The sequence below is a fragment of the Callorhinus ursinus genome, unplaced genomic scaffold, assembly GCF_003265705.2.
Source record: "Callorhinus ursinus isolate GAN/ISIS: 27379988/994484 unplaced genomic scaffold, GSC_fseal_2.0 scaffold7, whole genome shotgun sequence".
NCBI lineage: Eukaryota > Metazoa > Chordata > Mammalia > Carnivora > Otariidae > Callorhinus > Callorhinus ursinus.
Window position 1 is genome coordinate 65869136 of NW_027397069.1, and position 18363 is coordinate 65887498.

General features: G+C 38.7%; 1 protein-coding gene across 1 annotated transcript in view; it reads right to left on the reverse strand.

Annotated features, from left to right (window-relative positions):
• B3GLCT (beta 3-glucosyltransferase) overlaps positions 1–18363 on the reverse strand; it is a 116582-nt gene that overhangs the window by 35485 nt on the left and 62734 nt on the right. Inside the window, exons 10-11 of the mRNA XM_025875089.2 lie at positions 17506–17575; positions 10576–10689 (exon numbers count right to left, since the gene is read on the reverse strand). Coding sequence (XP_025730874.1) covers positions 10576–10689; positions 17506–17575 — 184 coding nt within the window. The remainder of the gene's footprint in view (positions 1–10575; positions 10690–17505; positions 17576–18363) is intronic.

Below are 18363 nucleotides of genomic sequence, written 5' to 3' on the forward strand. Positions count from 1 at the left end.
AAAATGACAAAATGGAAAAACTCACCTCAAAAAGCACAAGAGACAGTACCAACTGCCAGGGACCTAATCATTATGGACATTAGTAAGATGTCGGAACCAGAGTTCAAATGACAATTATAAAGCTACTAGCTGGGATTGAAAAAAGCATAGAAGGTACTACAGAATCCCTTTCTAGAGTAATAAAAGAACTAAAATCTAACCAAGTCTAAATCAAAATGGCTATAAAAAATAAAGAAAAATAAAAAAATAAAATGGCTATTAATGAGGTGCAATAAAAAATGGAGGCTCTAACTGCTAGGATAAATGAAGCAGAAAAGAGAATTAATGATATAGAAGACCAAATGATGGCGAATAAAGAAGCTGAGAAAAAGAGATAAACAACTACTGGATCATGAGGGCAGAATTCGAGAGAGAACTGATACTGTAAGATGAAACAGTATTAGAATACTTAGGATCCCCGAAGAAGAAGAAGAAAGAGAGGGGCAGAAGGTCTACTGGAGCAAATTATAGCAGAACTTCCCTAATTTAGGGAAGGAAACAGGCATCATAATCCAGGAGGCACAGATAAACCCCCTCAAAATGAATAAAAATAGGTCAACACCCCAACATCTTAATAGTAAAATTACTACAAGTCTCAGAGACAAAAAGAAAATCCTGAAAGCAGCTCAGGACAAGAGGTCTGTAACCTACAACAGTAGAAACATTAGACTGGCAGCAGACCTATCCACAGAGACCTGGCAGGCCGAAAGGGTGGGCATGATATATTCAGGGCACTAAATGAGAAAAATATGCAGCCAAGAATACTATATCCAGCTAGGCTGTCATTGAAAATTGAAGGATAAAAAGCTTCCAGGACAAACAAAAAGAATTTGGGAAAACCAAACCAGCCCTACAAGAAATACTGAAAGGGGTCCTCTAAGCAAAGACAGAGCCTAAAAGTAACATAGACCAGAAAGGAACACAGACAATACACAGTAACAGTCACCTTACAGGCAATACAATGGAACTAAATTCATATCTTTCAATAGTTACCCTGAATGTAAATGCACTAAATGCCCCAATCAAAAGACACAGGGTGACAGACTGGATACAAAAACAAGACCCATTGATATGCTATCTGCAAGAGACTCATTTAGACCCAAAAACACCTCCAGATTTCCATTTAACATGCTAATGGACATCAAAAGAAAGCTGGGGTGGCAATCCTTGTATCAGACAAATTGGATTTTAAAACAAAGACTATAATAAGAGATGAGGAAGGACACTATATCATTCTTAAAGGGTATATCCAGCAAAAAGATCTAACAATTTTAAATATCTATGTCCCTGACATGAGAGGAGCCAATTATATAAACCAATTAATAATAAAATCAAAGAAACCCATTGACAATAATAGTAGGGGACTTTAATTACCCCCTCACTGAAATGAACAGATCATTTAAGCAAAATATCAACAAGGAAATAAAGGCTTTAAATGACACACTGGACCAGACAGACTGCACATATATATCCAGAATATTCCATCCCAAAGAAACAACACACATTCTTCTCTAGTGCACATGGAATATTCTCCAGAATAGATCACATCCTAGGTCACAAATCAGGTCTTAACCGGTACCAAAAGACAGGAATCATTCACTGCATATTTTTGGAGCACAATGCTTAGAAACTAGAACTCAATCACAAGAGAAAGTTGTAAAGCACTCAAATACATGGAGGCTAAAGAGCGTCCTATTAAAGAATGAATGGGTCAACCAGGAAGTTAAAGAATTTTAAAAAATCATGGAAACAAATGAAATCACAACTGTGCAAAATCTTTGGGTTGCAGCAAAGGCGGTCCTAAGAGGAAAGTATACAGCAACACAAGCCCTTCTTAAGAAACAAGAAAGGTCTCAACTATACAACCTAACCCTGCACCTAAAGGGGCTGGAGAAAGAACAGCAAATAAAGCCTAAACCCAGCAGGAGAAGAGAAATAATAAAGATCAGAGCAGAAATCAATGAAATAGAAAGCAAAAGAACAGAACAGATCAATGAAACTAGGAGCTGGTTCTTTGAAAGAATTAATAAGATTGATAAACCCCTGGCCAGACTTATCAAAAAGAAAAGAGAAAGGACCCAAATAAATAAAATCATGAATGAAAGAGGAGAGATCACAACCAACACCAATGAAATACAAACAATTATAAGAACATATCTGAGCAACTCTATGCCAGGATATTAATCTGGAAGAAATGGATGCATTCCTAGAGACATATAAACTACCAAAACTGAACAGGAAGAAATAGGAAACCTGAACAGACCCATAACCACTAAGGAAATTGAAGCAGTCATCAAAAATCACCCAACAAACAAGAGCCCAGGGCCAGATGGCTTCCCAAGGGAATTCTACCCAACATTTAAAGAAGGCGTGCCTGGGTGGCTCAGTCGTTGAGTATCTGCCTTCGGCTCAAGTCATGATCCCAGGGTCCTGGGGTCAAGCCCTGCATCAGACTCCCTGCTCTGCAGGAAGCCTGCTTCTCCCTCTCCCACTCCCCCTGCTTGTGTTCCCTCTCTCAGTGTGTCTCTGTAAAATAAATAAATAAAATCTTAAAAAAAAATACACACCTATTTTTCTGAAACTGTTCCAAAAAATAGAAATGGAAGGAAAAGTTCAAACTCATTTTATGAGGCCAGCATTACCTTGATCCCAAAACCGGACAAAGACCCCATCAAAAAGGAGAACTACAGACCAATATCCCTGATGAACATGGATACCAAAATTCTCACCAAAATACTAGCCAATAGGATCCAACAGTACATTAAAAGGATTATTCACCACCAAGTGGGATTTATTCCTGGGCTGCAAGGTTAGTTCAACATCCACAAATCAATGTGATATAATACATTAATAGAAGAACAAGAACCATATGATCCTCTCAAAAGATGCAGAAAAAGCATTTTACAAAGTACAGCATCCTATCTTGATTAAAACTCTCCACAGTGTAGGGATAGAGGAACATATCTCAAAATCATAAAAGCCATCTATGAAAGACCCACAGTGAATATCATCCTCAACAGGGAAAAACTGAGAGCTTTTCCCCTGAAGTTAGTAACACGGCAGGGATATCCACTATCACCACTGCTATTCAACATAGTACTAGAAGTCCTAGCCACAGCAATCAGACAACAAAAATAAAAGGCATCCAAATCGGCAAAGAAGAAGTCAAACTCTCACTCTTTGCAGGTGATGTGATACTTCATGTGGAAAACCCAAAAGACTCCACCCCAAAACCACTAGAACTCATACCGGAATTCAGTAAAGTGACAGGATGTAAAATCAATGCACAGAAATTGGTGGCATTCCTATACACCAACAAGACAGAAGAAAGAGAAATTAAGGAGTCGATCCCATTTACAATTGCACGCAAAACCATAAGATACCTAGGAATAATCTAACCAAAGAGGCAATGAATCTATACTCAGAAAACTATAGAATACTCATGAAAGAAACGGAGGAAAACACAAAGAAATGGAAAAACGTTCCATGCTCATGGATTGGAAGAACAAATATTGTGAAAATGTCTATGCTACCTAGAGTAATCTACACATTTAATGCAATCCCTATCAAAATACCATTAACTTTTTTCAAAGAAATGGAAAAAATAATCCTAAAATTTGTATGGAACCAGAAAATACCCTGAATAGCCAGAAGAATGCTGAAAAAGAAAAGCAAAGCTGGTGGCATCACAATTCTGGACTTCAAGCTCTATTACAAGGCTGTAATCATCAAGACAGTATGGTAGTGGCACAAAAACAGACACATAGATCAATGGAACAGAATAGAGAACCCAGAAATGGACCCTCACCTCTATGGTCAACTAATCCTCAACAAAGCAGGAAAGAATGTCCAATGGACAAAAGACAGTCTCTTCAACAAATGGTGTTGGGAAAATTGGACAGCCACATGCAGAAGAATGAAACTGGAATATCTTCTTACACCACAAAAATAGACACAAACACACAAAAATAGACTCAAAATAGATGAATGACATAAATGTGAGGCAGGAATCCATCAAAATCCTTGAGGAGAACACAGGCAGCAACCTCTTCGACCTCAGCTGCTGCAACTTCTTCCTAAAAACATCGCCAAAGGCAAGGGAAGCAAGGGCCAAAATGAACTACTGGGACTTCATCAAGATAAAAAGCTTTTGCACAGCAAAGAAACAGTCAACAAAATCAAAAGACAATCAACAGAATGGGAGAAGATACTTGCAAATGATATATCAGATAAAAGGCTAGTATCCAAAATGTATAAAGAACTTATCAAACTCAATACCCAGAGGACAAATAATCCAAGCAAGAAATGGGCAGAAGACATGAACAGACATTTCTGCAAAGAAAACATCTAAATGGCCAACAGACACATGAAAAAGTGCTCAACATCACTCAACATCAGGGAAATCCAAATCAAAATCTCAATGAGATACCACCTCACACCAGTCAGAATGGCTAAAATTAACAAGTCAGGAAACGATGTTGGCAAGGAGGCGGAGAAAGGGGAACCCTCCTACACTGTTGGTGGGAATGCAAGCTGGTGCAGCCACTCTGGAAAACAGTATGGAGTTCCTCAGAAAGTTGAAAATAGAGCTACCCTATGATCCAGCAATTGCACTGCTGGGTATTTACCCAAAAGATACAAATGTAGTGATCCAAAGGGGCACGTGCACTCCAATGTTTATAGCGGCAATGTCCACAATAACCAAACTATGGAAAGAGCCTAGGTGTCCATCAACAGATGAACGGATAAAGAAGATGTGGTGTGTACACACACACACACACACACACACACACACACACACACACACACACACACGGAATATTATGCAGCCATCAAAAAACAAAATCTTGCCATTGGCAATGACGTGGATGGAACTAGAGGGTATTATGCTAAGCAAAATAAGTCAATCAGAGAAAGACAATTATCATATGATCTCACTGATAAGAGGAATTTGAGAAACCAGACAGAGGATCATAGGGGGAGGGAGGGGAAAATGAAACAAGATGAAACCAGAGGGAGACAATCCATAAGAGACTCTTAATCTCAGGAAACAAACCGAGGGTTGCTGGGGGGGGGGGTGGGAGGGATGGGGCAGCTGGGTGATGGACACTGGGGAGTGTATGTGGTATGGTGAGCGCTGTGAATTGTGTAAGACTGATGAATCACAGATCTGTACCCCTGAAACAAATAATACATTATGTTAATAAAAATAAATAAATAATATACCCCTGATTTCAACAAAATATTTGGTGACACAATAGAGAACAAGCTAATATTAACTAATATTAAACCACTCAATTTGACCTTTATTTTCATTTTTCTTGATCTCTTTATGTATTTTTAACCATTATTTAAAAGCCGTCTCAAACTCCTATTGTTATAAGGTAGAGTATAAATAGCAATAATAATGTTAGACTAATCACAAATTAAGAAATCAAATAAGGAATACATGAATAAATTATTATTAAGGGCAACTTAAACTGAAATCTAAAAAGCAAGCTTAACCAAAAACATTTCAATGTAAAATCATTTTTCCAGAGCCCAGGAAAGATGGCAGAGGAGTAGGGAACCCTAGTTTCATCTGGTCCCCGGAATTCAGCTAGATAGCTATCAAATCATTCTGAACACCTGTGATCTCAACTGGAGGTCTAAGAATTGCTGCAATCCTACAAATAGAAAAGCAACCACTTTTTGCAAGGTAGGAAGTGCAGAGAAGTGAATCAGAGGTAATATATCGGAAGATAAACCTCTGGGGGGAAGGAGCCTCCATAAGCCTCTGATACTGGAAAGTGATACAGCAGTGGGGCATAAAATCAGAATTTATAGAAATCTGTTCCCAAGGGGGATGTCCCTGCCTGAAAGGTGCTCAGGTGGCAAAGCAGGCAGAATATAAGGTGGGACAGCATAGTCTCAGGACCCCCAGGGTCACAGAAAGAATGGGGATGCCTGAGTGTGGCAGAGCTCCCAAGCATTGGAGCAGGGAAGCCAGCTGCAATCAGCAAGCCCAGGAGTGGGCTCTCAGCCCTGTGTTGCTTTAAACCACAAGCCACGGCATGATCGGTGGACTGCTGTCTGAGCAGGGGCCCAGAAAGCAGCAAAACAGTGGCGAGAGTCCTCTCCCTGCCCCAGGAGGAGTGGCGCATGTGTGCGCTACAGGAGTCTATGTTTTAAAGTTTGGAGACGCAACACGGACGTGTACCTGAGATAAAAATGCTCAGTCACAGGCTGGGTGAACAAAGTGTGGATGGAAACCAGGGAGATAAGAATGACTGACTGCTTTTCTGTTGTGAGGGCTCACTGAAGAATGTGGGGTGCGAATTGTCAGTTCTGGGGCTGGAGACCAAGGTGCAACCATTTTCATCCTCTAAAGCTGAGCAGAAAGCCTTCGGGGAGCAAAAGCCACATAGAGCAACCCCAAGCACCTTACACTGAGCCCAGCCCCCTAGCAAGGGTCGGTGCAACCCCACCCAGGCAAAGACACCTGAGAATCAATGAGGCAGGCCCCTCCCCCAGAAGACCAGCTGGAACATCAGGCCAAGACCAAGTTTACAAAGCACACAGAATTGCAAAACTCCAGGGTTAAGGGAAAATGGTATATAGAATTTGAGTTTTTTCTCTCATGATTCATTAGGCTTTCAGTTTAAAATGTTTTTTTCTTTTTTTCCTTTTCAGCTAGTTTCTTATTTTTATCAACACTTTTAAGTCTTTTTTTAATTTTCATTTTTACATTTACATATATATATTCTTCATTTTTGGCTTCCTTTCATTGTATTCAATTTTATTTTTGTATATACGTAAGTTTTTCTTTCTTTACAATTTTGGGATCTATTTTCTAACAAACAGACCAAAATACACCCAGGACCTAGTGTATTACTCTGTTCAGTCCACCTGTTTGATTATATTCTCTTTTTCCTTTTCTTTCTTCTTTGGTTTCTGATCACTTCTGATTTGTTTAGTACATATTTTTCAGGGGTCATGGTTGATATTTTTGTATTTTGTTATCCTGTTCATCTATTCTTCTCTGGAAAAAATGACAAGACAGAAAAATTCACCCCAGAAAAGAGAAAAAGAGGCAGTACTAACTGCCAGACACTTAATCAGTATGGCTATAAGAAAGATATCAGAGCTAGAATTCAGAATAACGATTATAAAGATACATCCATATTGAAAGTGAGGGGGGTGAGAACCATTTATCATGCTAATGGACATAAGAAAGCTGGGGTAGCAATCCTTATATCAGACAAAATAGATTTTAAACCAAAGACTGTAATAAGAGATGAAGAAGGTCACTATATCATAAAGGGTCTATCCAACAAGGATCTAACAATTGTAAATATTTTTGCCCCTAACATGGGAGCAGCCAATTATATAAACCAATTAATAACAAAATTAAAGAAACACTTGATAATACAATAATAGTAAGGGACTTTAACACCCCACTCACAGCAACAGACAGATCATCTATGCAGATCAACAAGGAAACAAGGCACACTGGACCAGATGAACTTCACAGATATATACAGAGCATTCCATCCTAAAGCAAAAGAATACACATTCTTCTCAAGTGCATATGGAACGTTCTCCAGAACAGATCACATACTGAGTCACAAATCAGGTTTCAACCAGTACCAATGAATGGAATTATTCCCTACATATTTTTAGACCACAGCGCTTTAAAACTTGAACTCAATCACTAGAGGAAATTTAGAAGGAAAACAAATACATGGAGGTTAAAGAGCATCCTACTAAAGAATGAATGGGTCAACCAGGACATTAAAGAATTTTAAAAATTCATGGAAACAAATGAAAATGAAAACACAACTGTTAAAAATCTTTGGGATGCAGCAAAGGCAGTCCTAAGAAACAAGAAAAGTTTCAAATACACAACCTAACTTTACACCTAAAGGAGCTGGAGAAAGAAAAGCAAATAAAGCCTAAACCAAGCAGGAGAAGAAAATAAAGATTAGAGCAGAAATCAATGAAAAAAAACCAAAAGAACAGTAGAACAGATCGACAAAACTAGGAGCTGGTTCTTTGACAGAATTAATAAGATTGATAAACCCCCGGCCAGACTTATCAAAAAGAAAAGAGAAAAGACTCAAATAAAGAAAATCATGGATGAAAGAGGAGAGATCATGACCAACACCAAGGAAACACAATTATAAGAACATATTTGAGCAACTTTAAGCCAACAAATTAAGCAATCTGGAAGAAATGGATGCATTCCTAGAGACGTATAAACTACCAAAACTGAACCAGGAAGAAATAGAAAACCTGAACAGACACATAACCAGCCAGGAAATTCAAGCAGTAATCAAAATTCTTCAAACAAACAAGAGTCCAGGGGAATTCTACCAAACATTTAAAGAAGAATTAATAACTATTCTTCTGAAGCTATTTCAAAAAAGAGAAATGGAAGGAAAACTTCCAAACTCATTTTATGAGGACAGCATTACCTTGATCCCAAAACCAGACAAAGACCCCATCAAAAAGAATTATAGACCAATATCCCTGATGAATATGGATACCAAAATTCTCACCAAGATACTAGCCAATAGGATCCAAAAGTACATTAAAAGGGTTATTCACCATGACCAAGTGGGATTTATTCCTGGGCTGCAAGATTGGTTCAACATCCACAAATCAATCAATGTGATACACTACATTAATAAAAGAAAGGACAAGAACCATATGATCCTCTCAAAAGATGCAGAAAAAGCATTTTACAAAGTACAGTATCCTTTCTTGATTAAAACTCTCCACAGTGCAGGGATAGAGGAACATACCTCAAAATCATAAAAGCCATCTATGAAAGACCCACAGTGAATATCATCCTCAACAGGGAAAAACTGAGAGCTTTTCCCCTGAAGTCAGTAACACGGCAGGGATGTCCACTATCACCACTGCTATTCAACATAGTACTAGAAGTCCTAGCCTCAGCAATCAGTCAACAAAAAGAAATAAAAGGCATCAGAATCAGCAAAGAAGTCAAACTCTCAATCTTTGTAGATGATATGACACTTTATGTGGAAAACCCAAAAGACTCCACCCCAAAACTGCTAGAACTCATACAGGAATTCAGCAAAGTAGCAAGATATAAAATCAATGCACAGAAATCGGTTGCATTTCTATACACTAATAATGAGACAGAAGAAAGGGAAATTAAGGAATCAATCCCACTTACAATTGCATCAAGATACCTAGGAATAAATCTAACCAAAGAGGCAAAGAATCTGTACTCTGTAACCTATAGAACACTCATAAAAGAAATTGAGGAGGACACAAAGAAATGGAAAAACTTTCCATGCTCATGGACTGGAAGAACAAATATTGTTAAAATATCTATGCTTCCCAGAGCAATCTATACATTCAATGCAAGCCCTATCAAAATACCATCAATATTTTCACAGAGCTGGAACAAATAATCCTAAAATTTGTATGGAACCAGAAAAGACCCCAAACCCAAAGGAAAGTTGAAAAAGAAAACTAAAGCCACTGTCATCACAATTCTGGACTTCAAGCTCTATTACAAAGCTGTAATCATCAAGACAGTATGGTACTGGCACAAAAACAGGCACATAGATCAATGGAACAGAAAAGAGAACCCAGAAATGAACCCTCACCTCTATGGTCAACTAATCTTCAACAAAGCAGGAAAGAATGTCCAATGGACAAAAGACAGTCTCTTCAACAAATGGTGTTGGGAAAATTGGACAGCCACATGCAAAAGAATGAAACTGGACCATTTCCCTACACCATACACAAAAATAGACTCAAAATGGATGAAAGACCTAAATGTGAGACAGAAATCCATCAAAATCCTAGAAGAGAACACAGGCAACAACCTCTTCGACCTCAGCCACAGCAACTTCTGGCTAGACACATCTCCAAAGGCAAGGGAAACAAAGGCAAAAGGAACTACTGGGACTTCATCAAGATAAAAAGCTTTTGCATAGTGCAGGAAACAGTTGACAAAACCAAAAGACAGCTGACAGAATGGGAGAAGATATTTGCAAATGACATATCAGATAAAGCGTTAGAATCCAAGATCTATAAAGAACTCATCAAACTCAACACCCAGAGAACAAATAATCCAGCCAAGAAATGGGCAGAAGACATGAACAGACATTTCTGCAAAGAAGACATACAAATGGCCAACAGACACATGAAAAAATGCTCCACATCACTCAGCATCAGGGAAATACAAATCAAAACCACAATGAGATGCCACCTCACACCAGTCAGAATGGCCACAATGAATTATGAAGGTATAGAAAAATATGTTAAATAATCCTAATTGTCCTATGCTCAGTCAGTCATATCAACATGGCCTAACAACTTACAACCTTTCTTAATACTTATAAAGCAGCTCTTAATCTGAGAGAATTGATCCATATCCACGGGCAAAGATGTTGGGAGGGGAAGAAGTGAAACTTACATAAGGCATAAATCATAGTATTTGTAAGATATTTCATTTTTATCCTAATTTAGGATAATGGACATTCTGAGTAAGAGTAGTATGAATTAAGGACTCACCTCTATCTGTATTGGGAATCCCCAGATCTACTGTAGGAATGGAACTTTCTGCGTGATCACTGTAGTATTCAATGACACTTGCCTGGCCCGCCCAGGTCTGCTTTACAATGGGGACTGAAAAAATGAGAGGAGTGACAGTCATTGGCACAGTTCTGCAGGAAAAGCTTAGCATCATGAAGGGGAGCATAATCACCTATAAAGGGAGAAGCATTTTTGCTCTTCTTCGGATATCCCAACCTGCATGCTTTTCCTACCCTGAGAAATGTCAGGTTGTTGGTCGATGACAACACCTGCGTGGAACCCTCTCCTTGAGACGTTTTCAACGTATGTTAGAGCCCAACCCTTCTCATTTCTGGTGATTCCTCATTCCTCGAGTCCATGTAATGATCTATGTCCTAGTCTGCTTATACTGTAGTGTTTTAATTTTCCTCTTTCCCCCATAGGCTATTTCATTTAAAAGTCACAACTAGATTTTTCAAATGCTTCTTAGAGGGGTGAGGAATATAATTACTTCTGAGGGATGGGAATATTCCGTGTTTCTGGATGAGATGCAAATATGTCTCCCTTACAGTGGTGGGGGGGGGGTAGGGGGCTTCTCAAACTATACACGTCCCCACCCAACGATTCCAACAGAACCATAAAATCCTATCCAGGGCACAACCCTACCACTGAGAACCACTGCCTAGGATAGCTGATATTCTTGTGCTACGCTTCTGAAAAATGTGGAAGAAGAAAGATTGAGAACCACTGCAGATTTTTTACCACTACCATTAACAGATAAATTGTTTTAAAAAAAGAAATACAAGCAACAGAAAACTTTCACAGTTTTCTGTAATTTAAAGCTACTTTTAAGCATCTCCTATCTCCACATTTGACAGAATTCTACCTGATCACTATTTGGTATTAATTCGCCTGACCAAATATCTGCGTAATTATTATATATATATTTTTAGCTACTATCTGTGCATCTCTACATTCTGAGAAGAGGTTTCTGTTGTTTTAATAGGAAAAAAAAATCATCCTGGGGTGCCTGGGTGGCTCAGTCGTTAAGCGTCTGCCTTCAGCTCAGGTCATGATCCCAGGGTCCTGGGATCGAGCCCCGCATCGGGCTCTCTGCTCGGTGGGAAGCCTGCTTCTCCCTCTCCCACTCCCCCTGCTTATGTTCCCTCTCTCGCTGTGTCTCTCTCTGTCAAATAAATAAATAAAATCTTTAAAAAAAAATTTTTTTTAAAAGAAAAAAAATCATCCTGTCGAGATTGCAAACCCTGGCAGTTTAAGAACCTCCACTCCAGTGAACTAAATCTTCAGGTCAGTATTTTGAGATTTTTATCAGATCATTTATCGTTTTCCTTTTTCCCAGCCCAAATAAAAGTATATGCAAAAACTCCCCATGCAATGCCAACTTTAAATGTTTAGCTACACAAGTCAACAAATTCAGAGTCAAAGTCAGACAGCCTTGTATTTAAAACACAAAAGTGCACCACTTTATCCATTATTAATGAACTTTTCAGAAAGACATTTGTTATAATCTCTAAGTTACCCATTTTAACACACTGAATAACTTTTAGATCTTATAATTTTTCTGCAATCCTAAAAAGGCAGAAATTTCTTCATGTCAAAATGGACAAAGATGCATAAATAACAGGTAAGGCTGCTGGGGGAGGGGGAGAAAAAAAAGAAAAACAAATCCTCTTCTACTTCCAAATCCCAGCACAATGAAAATCTTTACCTTAGCACCTCAGGGGCAGTCTGCCGTGTATATCACATGCAGGAGGACTGACCCCAGAAAGGGCTCCTGGCAGCTTGCTGCTGCTAATTCACTCTTGGGTAAAATGTCCTCCCTTGCATGATGCTGGAAAAAGCTGTGAGGGAAGGTCAAGAATTTTCCTCAGTCCCAGCCCTCAGTCCTGCAAGCTGTGCAAAAGTCGGCTTTCGCTGTCCTCAGCCCTTAGCCTCCAGTTCCCGTTTGCTCTAATGGCTTTATTAATCAGCAGAGATGTTTCCTCTCAGCTGATTTAAAGGACATTAAAATCAAGTGTGAGGGAGTTCTTTGCTGTACCTAACTACTTGCTTTCGGTTTTTGTTTGAAATAGCTGAAACAGAAATTTCACTAAAGGTAAGAATCACCTTATGAATCATTCCCCACCCCGGGCACAGTGCCCGGGATGTAGTAGGTGCTCAATAAATAGTTTGAATGAGGACTGAATTTTGTAGAAGTTCCCATAAAAGGCTTAAGGCTATTTTTTGGAACTAGTTTAAAGGAAGGTTTTATCCATAAAGGCAATTCATCATTTGGTACAAGGCTGTTGCCACCATTAGCAATCATATAAAAATACACCAGCCATTTTAATATAGTAGGGTGCTATGATTCTATAATCCCAGAAGCAGTCGACCATTTTTATCATCTATCCCCTAATCACTGTAACTCCTGAGGCATTTGCCATATCTGCCAGCTATAAAGAATTTAAAGCTAAGCCTAAGTCTTCTATAACAGCAAGTAAAGCCTATATTTTCAACTAGGGTTGATTCTAAGTTACCTAAAACTTTTAAAATATTGGTCGATTTCATTAGCAATATTTGAATTCTAAATTGAATTCATTCTAGTTATAAAATATTTTATATTGAGGCACTGTGTTCCTAAGTATATTAAACTTTGAGAAAATATTTCAATAGAGTTACATGACCTATTAACTCATTTTCAATACCGAGAGGCATACTTTCTACCCCCTAATAAAACACTAGCGAATGCCTCTTTCAAGAAGGTTTACCACAAGATAACTTATAATTGGAGCAAAGTAAAACTTGTGCTATTAAAGAAAAAACAAACCCCACTGCACAGATGGTATAAATCTTCCACATGGCTTTACAGACTTGAAGCAGGAGGAGATATGTCTTGCTAGGAGGCACAGAACACACATTTTTACCCCTGATGAATTTACTTGCAAAACTGATTACAAATGAAAATGAACTAGACACTTAAACACTGTACAAAAACTACCCCACAGTCAAATATGAATGACTCTCGATGTTAAGATATCTGCTCTTTTCACTTGACAAATGGACTTCTTGTCTCCGTATGCACGTCAATGACAAAACCCTGGCTGCGCCTCTCTCCTCCGGAGAGGGTTAGAGACACAACCCCCGATTTTAAAGATGTGGTGTAAGTAAGACTCAAAGGCATCCCTTGGGGGCTGATCTAAAACAACATTTTCGGGCAATCCTGGAACCTCTTTATCGGTTCAACAGCCAAGGGGAGATCCGAACAGGGCAGCACCTGACTCCCTCCCTCTCTTCAATTAATTAATCTAATCACATCAATTGACCCAGAGTGAAGCCTTCCACCTGGCTGCATTGTAACCCAAGTCTCATGTCTGAAATAAGCAGACAGACCAGTACCTGTAAGCCTCTCTAACCACACACCCCTTTCAATAAATTTGTTCACATTGGCTTCTTCCAGACAAGATGACGGCGGTAAAGATAACAGGGTGTTTTGTTTTTTCAATCTGAAAGGAATAAAGTGTTTGTTTTTAGGTGCTCAGGAAGCTGTGAAAAGGAACGAAAGGCTGAGCAAAGAGCAATTTTACCTCTTTAATCAGAGGGGACTGCAGCAGGAGAGCATCTCACGACCCAGCACTTGATGAACAAAGCGGTGCCTGCCACCAGACACTTAAGACACGCACAGGAACGGTATGGCAAAATGGTGCAAAAAAAAAATTCTTAACATTTTCTGACAGCTCACGTCACACAGTGGAAAAACACATAACCCAAGAGGAAGTGAAGCAGCTGAATATTAAAACTCCAGAGACCTTCTCCTCACTTAAATATAATTTTACATGCTATGCCTAATTTGCTTTATGTAATATGTTTAAAGTTTCTTTAAAACCCTATACTAACTGCTTGCATCTCAAGAGTGTGTTGCTATTTCGATGGTGTCAATATGTATTTCTTTCTTAAGCCAAAAGACAGAATATATTTTTGCTGTGTCCTAAGAATGCTTTATTTCATTTAAATCAGAATCCAGACACAAAGCAGTTACATAAATGTTTGTTTCACCATTAAGCAAAAAAGGTACAAGATGTTAAATACAATTTTTTTAATTTTGGAACTTGCCTCATTATCAATTCTTCATTGAGAATATAAAAAATGAGTTCAACATATATTTTCCCTTGCCTTGACTGGAGCCTTTAACAGAACGTGCCATCCCTCACCCTCACCCGGGACATGGCTGACATTATAAGGAGTCAGGAATGGGGGGCATCGCGAGGGGGTCTTCTGCTGTCCCCAGGGGCAGTGCACCCACAAGTGAGAACCTGCCACCAGATACATCACCAACAGTATAGCCAACTCTCAGTTTTTCAAAGATAAATATACAGTCTTATTTATGGGTTTTTTTCCTTTGTACCACAAAGTGCACGGGGAAAGAAAAAAGAAAAAACCCACTCAGTCCGTGTATTTGGCTTGACTATCACAGTTATATGCTTGGACAGGGGTGGCAGTCTGAATGCCCAGCTTGGTTTATATTTTAGATCCTCTGTGGATTTCAATTTCTGGCTCTCCCCATTGCTACTGAAAACAGAAAGCCTACTTTCCCACCTTCTGGCCAAGTCAAAAGTGACCTTGAGCCTAGCAGAATGTCAACATGAATATCAAATACCATTTATCAAGGCTAAGATTGTAATACATCCAAGGAGATGACAGTACAGCTATGCTGTGGCAGAAAGAATTTGGGATTTGGAGCCAGAAAACCTGAATCCCAGCTCTCCTTCTCAACAGTCTACAAGAACGGGCCAGCTGCATCTTGTCCCACACTCCGCTTTCTCTACATGATCAAGGGAATCACGTTAATTATCACATCATAAGGAATTGTCACCGTGAAGGCAGATGATACAATGTATGTAAAAAACACACCAGAAAATGTAAAAAAGATGAGCAGATGCAGTTAACATGGTGTTGTCAATGTAATGAATATGATTACTAGATAATTCTCTAGGCCAACCGGTGGTTAGACTAGCCTTCCAAAAGAAGAGGAGGAGCCCAGTGGCCTGGCAGGCTCACTTCCATCCAGCAATATGGATATCAAAGTCCCTAAAATCCTGCTGCCTCAGACTATCTTTTCAAACAAACATCCAAGTTTAAAGATGGCTTGCCACAGAAACCCAACCGTGACAACCTCATAACACCTTTTAATTAAGTCTCAGGCTTCAATGACCCCAGATTCAAATTCATAGCAGTGAATCAATGCATCCAGCTTTGGGAGGTCTGGTTTTAATGCTCCTAACAGGCTTTTAAGATTTGTAATTTTTAAAGACCTTTGACTTGAAATTCAAATGTAAAAGCATTTGATGGATATCTGAAAAGATTATCTCAACCTGATGCAAATAAGAAAGCAATAAACTAGATCATTCAAAATTACTAAATTAAAATTAGCAAACTTCTTTTTCATTTCTGTAGAATATGAAAAATACAACAGGGATGATCCCTAATTTTACTGCTTTACTGTCACTTGAAAAATGTTCCAAAAGAGAAAATACCACCACCACCGCCATTCTTAACATCAATATTATGAAAACAGTCACTACTCCCAAGTGCAGCTTCAAGATCAAATAAATCAATTTGAACACTTCTATGGGCTGTTTAAAAAAAAAAAAAAAAAAAAGGCAGTCCCTTCATTCATTTTCTTTGATACAAGATATGTCAAAACTTGTCCCCAAACGCCCTCCCAGATTTTTAAAAAAAGCAAAAGGATATTAAATCTAAGTTAATTTTTGTGAATGATGAAAATTTTAACTGCTATATTGATTTTTAATAATCGTTAGGACTCGTATAATGAGTGCATATATTAGGCTGATTTAATAGGACTTGGCACTTTATATGACTATTTTAGGTAAATATGAAGGTTTATAGTCACATACTTGTATGATACTGTACACATCATAACCAGATTTTAATTGATGTTAATACTTCAATCCCAAATTATTTATTTGTAAAATGTTCCCCTTTAAAGTATAATTTATAAGTATATTATCAAATAAATAGTATAAATGAACTTCCCCCATAGCTCCAATCCCATGAAAACGACAGCTGGTTTAGAAATCTCTTCTACACAAATATCACACTCTTGATGAAATCGACAGTCTTTTCATGGAAAAAAATTAAAATAAATGCTAAAATTAGAAAATGCAAAAGACGGTCTAATTTTCAATTTCAGAAAAGTGCAGCTTGAAATAAGGCGAAAAAAGAAAGAAATTATGTCTACTTATATTTAGGATGGGCTTTTTCTTTTACATTATCAACATAACTTAGAATTCTGTAATGACACCAAAAACTTGAATAAAAACAACATTCATCTGCATGCCAAGATTTTCTTAAGAAGGGACCGCTGTGTATAAGCCACCTCTTGCCTTTTCTGCAATATAATCCACTCATGAGTGAATATGTATCTTCATACATACAAAAGTTCCAAAGTGTGCATCCACCATAATGTAAAAAGAAGGATTAGTCTTTGAGAAAACATCCTTTTTTTGGCATTCTCTCACCTTGAAATCCCCTCTAACATTGTTCATACAGTTCAGAGCCGGTGCATGGACATAATAGGACATTATTCTGCAAAATGGATTGTTATTCACACATTGTGTCCAAGATTGCCACAGCTGTGCTTTCCCATTTCCAATTTAAAACACTGCTCTGAACAGTATTCAGAAGGGCTAGGGCCACTCATGTTTCGACACAAAACAGTCCCTTCTAATTGATCTTGGTGATTGAAGTGGTATGATGAGGAATACTAACTAAATATAACTGCTTTCACTTCAACAGTATATGTGTCATTATCTCTTTCTTGAGTTTCTATCTGGTTTGTAGTTGTTTTTTTTTTTTTTTTTAAGGCAGTTGGGACTTTAAAAGTTCAACAAAAATGAATAACACAAAACCTACTTCTATCACCATGAAATTTCTTGCATGTTTTTACTGCAAAAAATATATCCTCTTTCTTCACTGGATTTCCCTAGAAAACAAGAAAACATATATGTATATATGAGTCCATGTCATATTAACACCCACATTCACACCCCTGTTAGATCTCGCATGCCATAGAGGTGACCTTCACCAACGTCAAGGACATCAAACCTGTTTCTGGGATTAAGTTTTAGAGGAAAACAGGAACTGTAATTCAGCTGACAAGTCCTCTGAAGTCAGCCAGACCTGGGCCCGGATCCCAGCCCTGCCCTGTGCACATGGTGTGATCCAGACACGTTCTTCAGCTCTCGACTTCAGTCTGCTCGTTTCAAAGATGGTCAGAATAGCCACCAGCGAAGCCGCTGTCATCGCTACATTTATTCAGCACATAACTGCCCAATAAATGCTAGACACCTTCCCTTTCCTTTTCCCAGCTGGTGAAGATTTTGACAAAGGGAGAGAACCAGTGGTCTGTGTTTGTGTACAATAGGAGCTGACTCTCTTTTGTGGGGCTGGTCTCACTTTAATGTTCAAAGTATTTTTATGGCCCCTTTATTGTCTACCCAAGTCTAGGCTACAGCAACATTCTGTCTTCTGCCAAAGGCAGCATTACTTCAAACACTTGGGCGCCAGGAAGGAGGAGCAATTATGGAGCCCCGAGCTGGCCCAGCCCTAGCTGACCACTCAGATGAAAGGGCCACACAGGGGGATTGTGGACAGCCTACACTCAAAGCCACGGACTGCTTCGTGGGGTGTTCTGACCCCTTTATCAAATGTCTTAGGCCTTTAATAATATTCAGTCATGACTCAAACACCATCTGGGGCCAGTTTATAGTG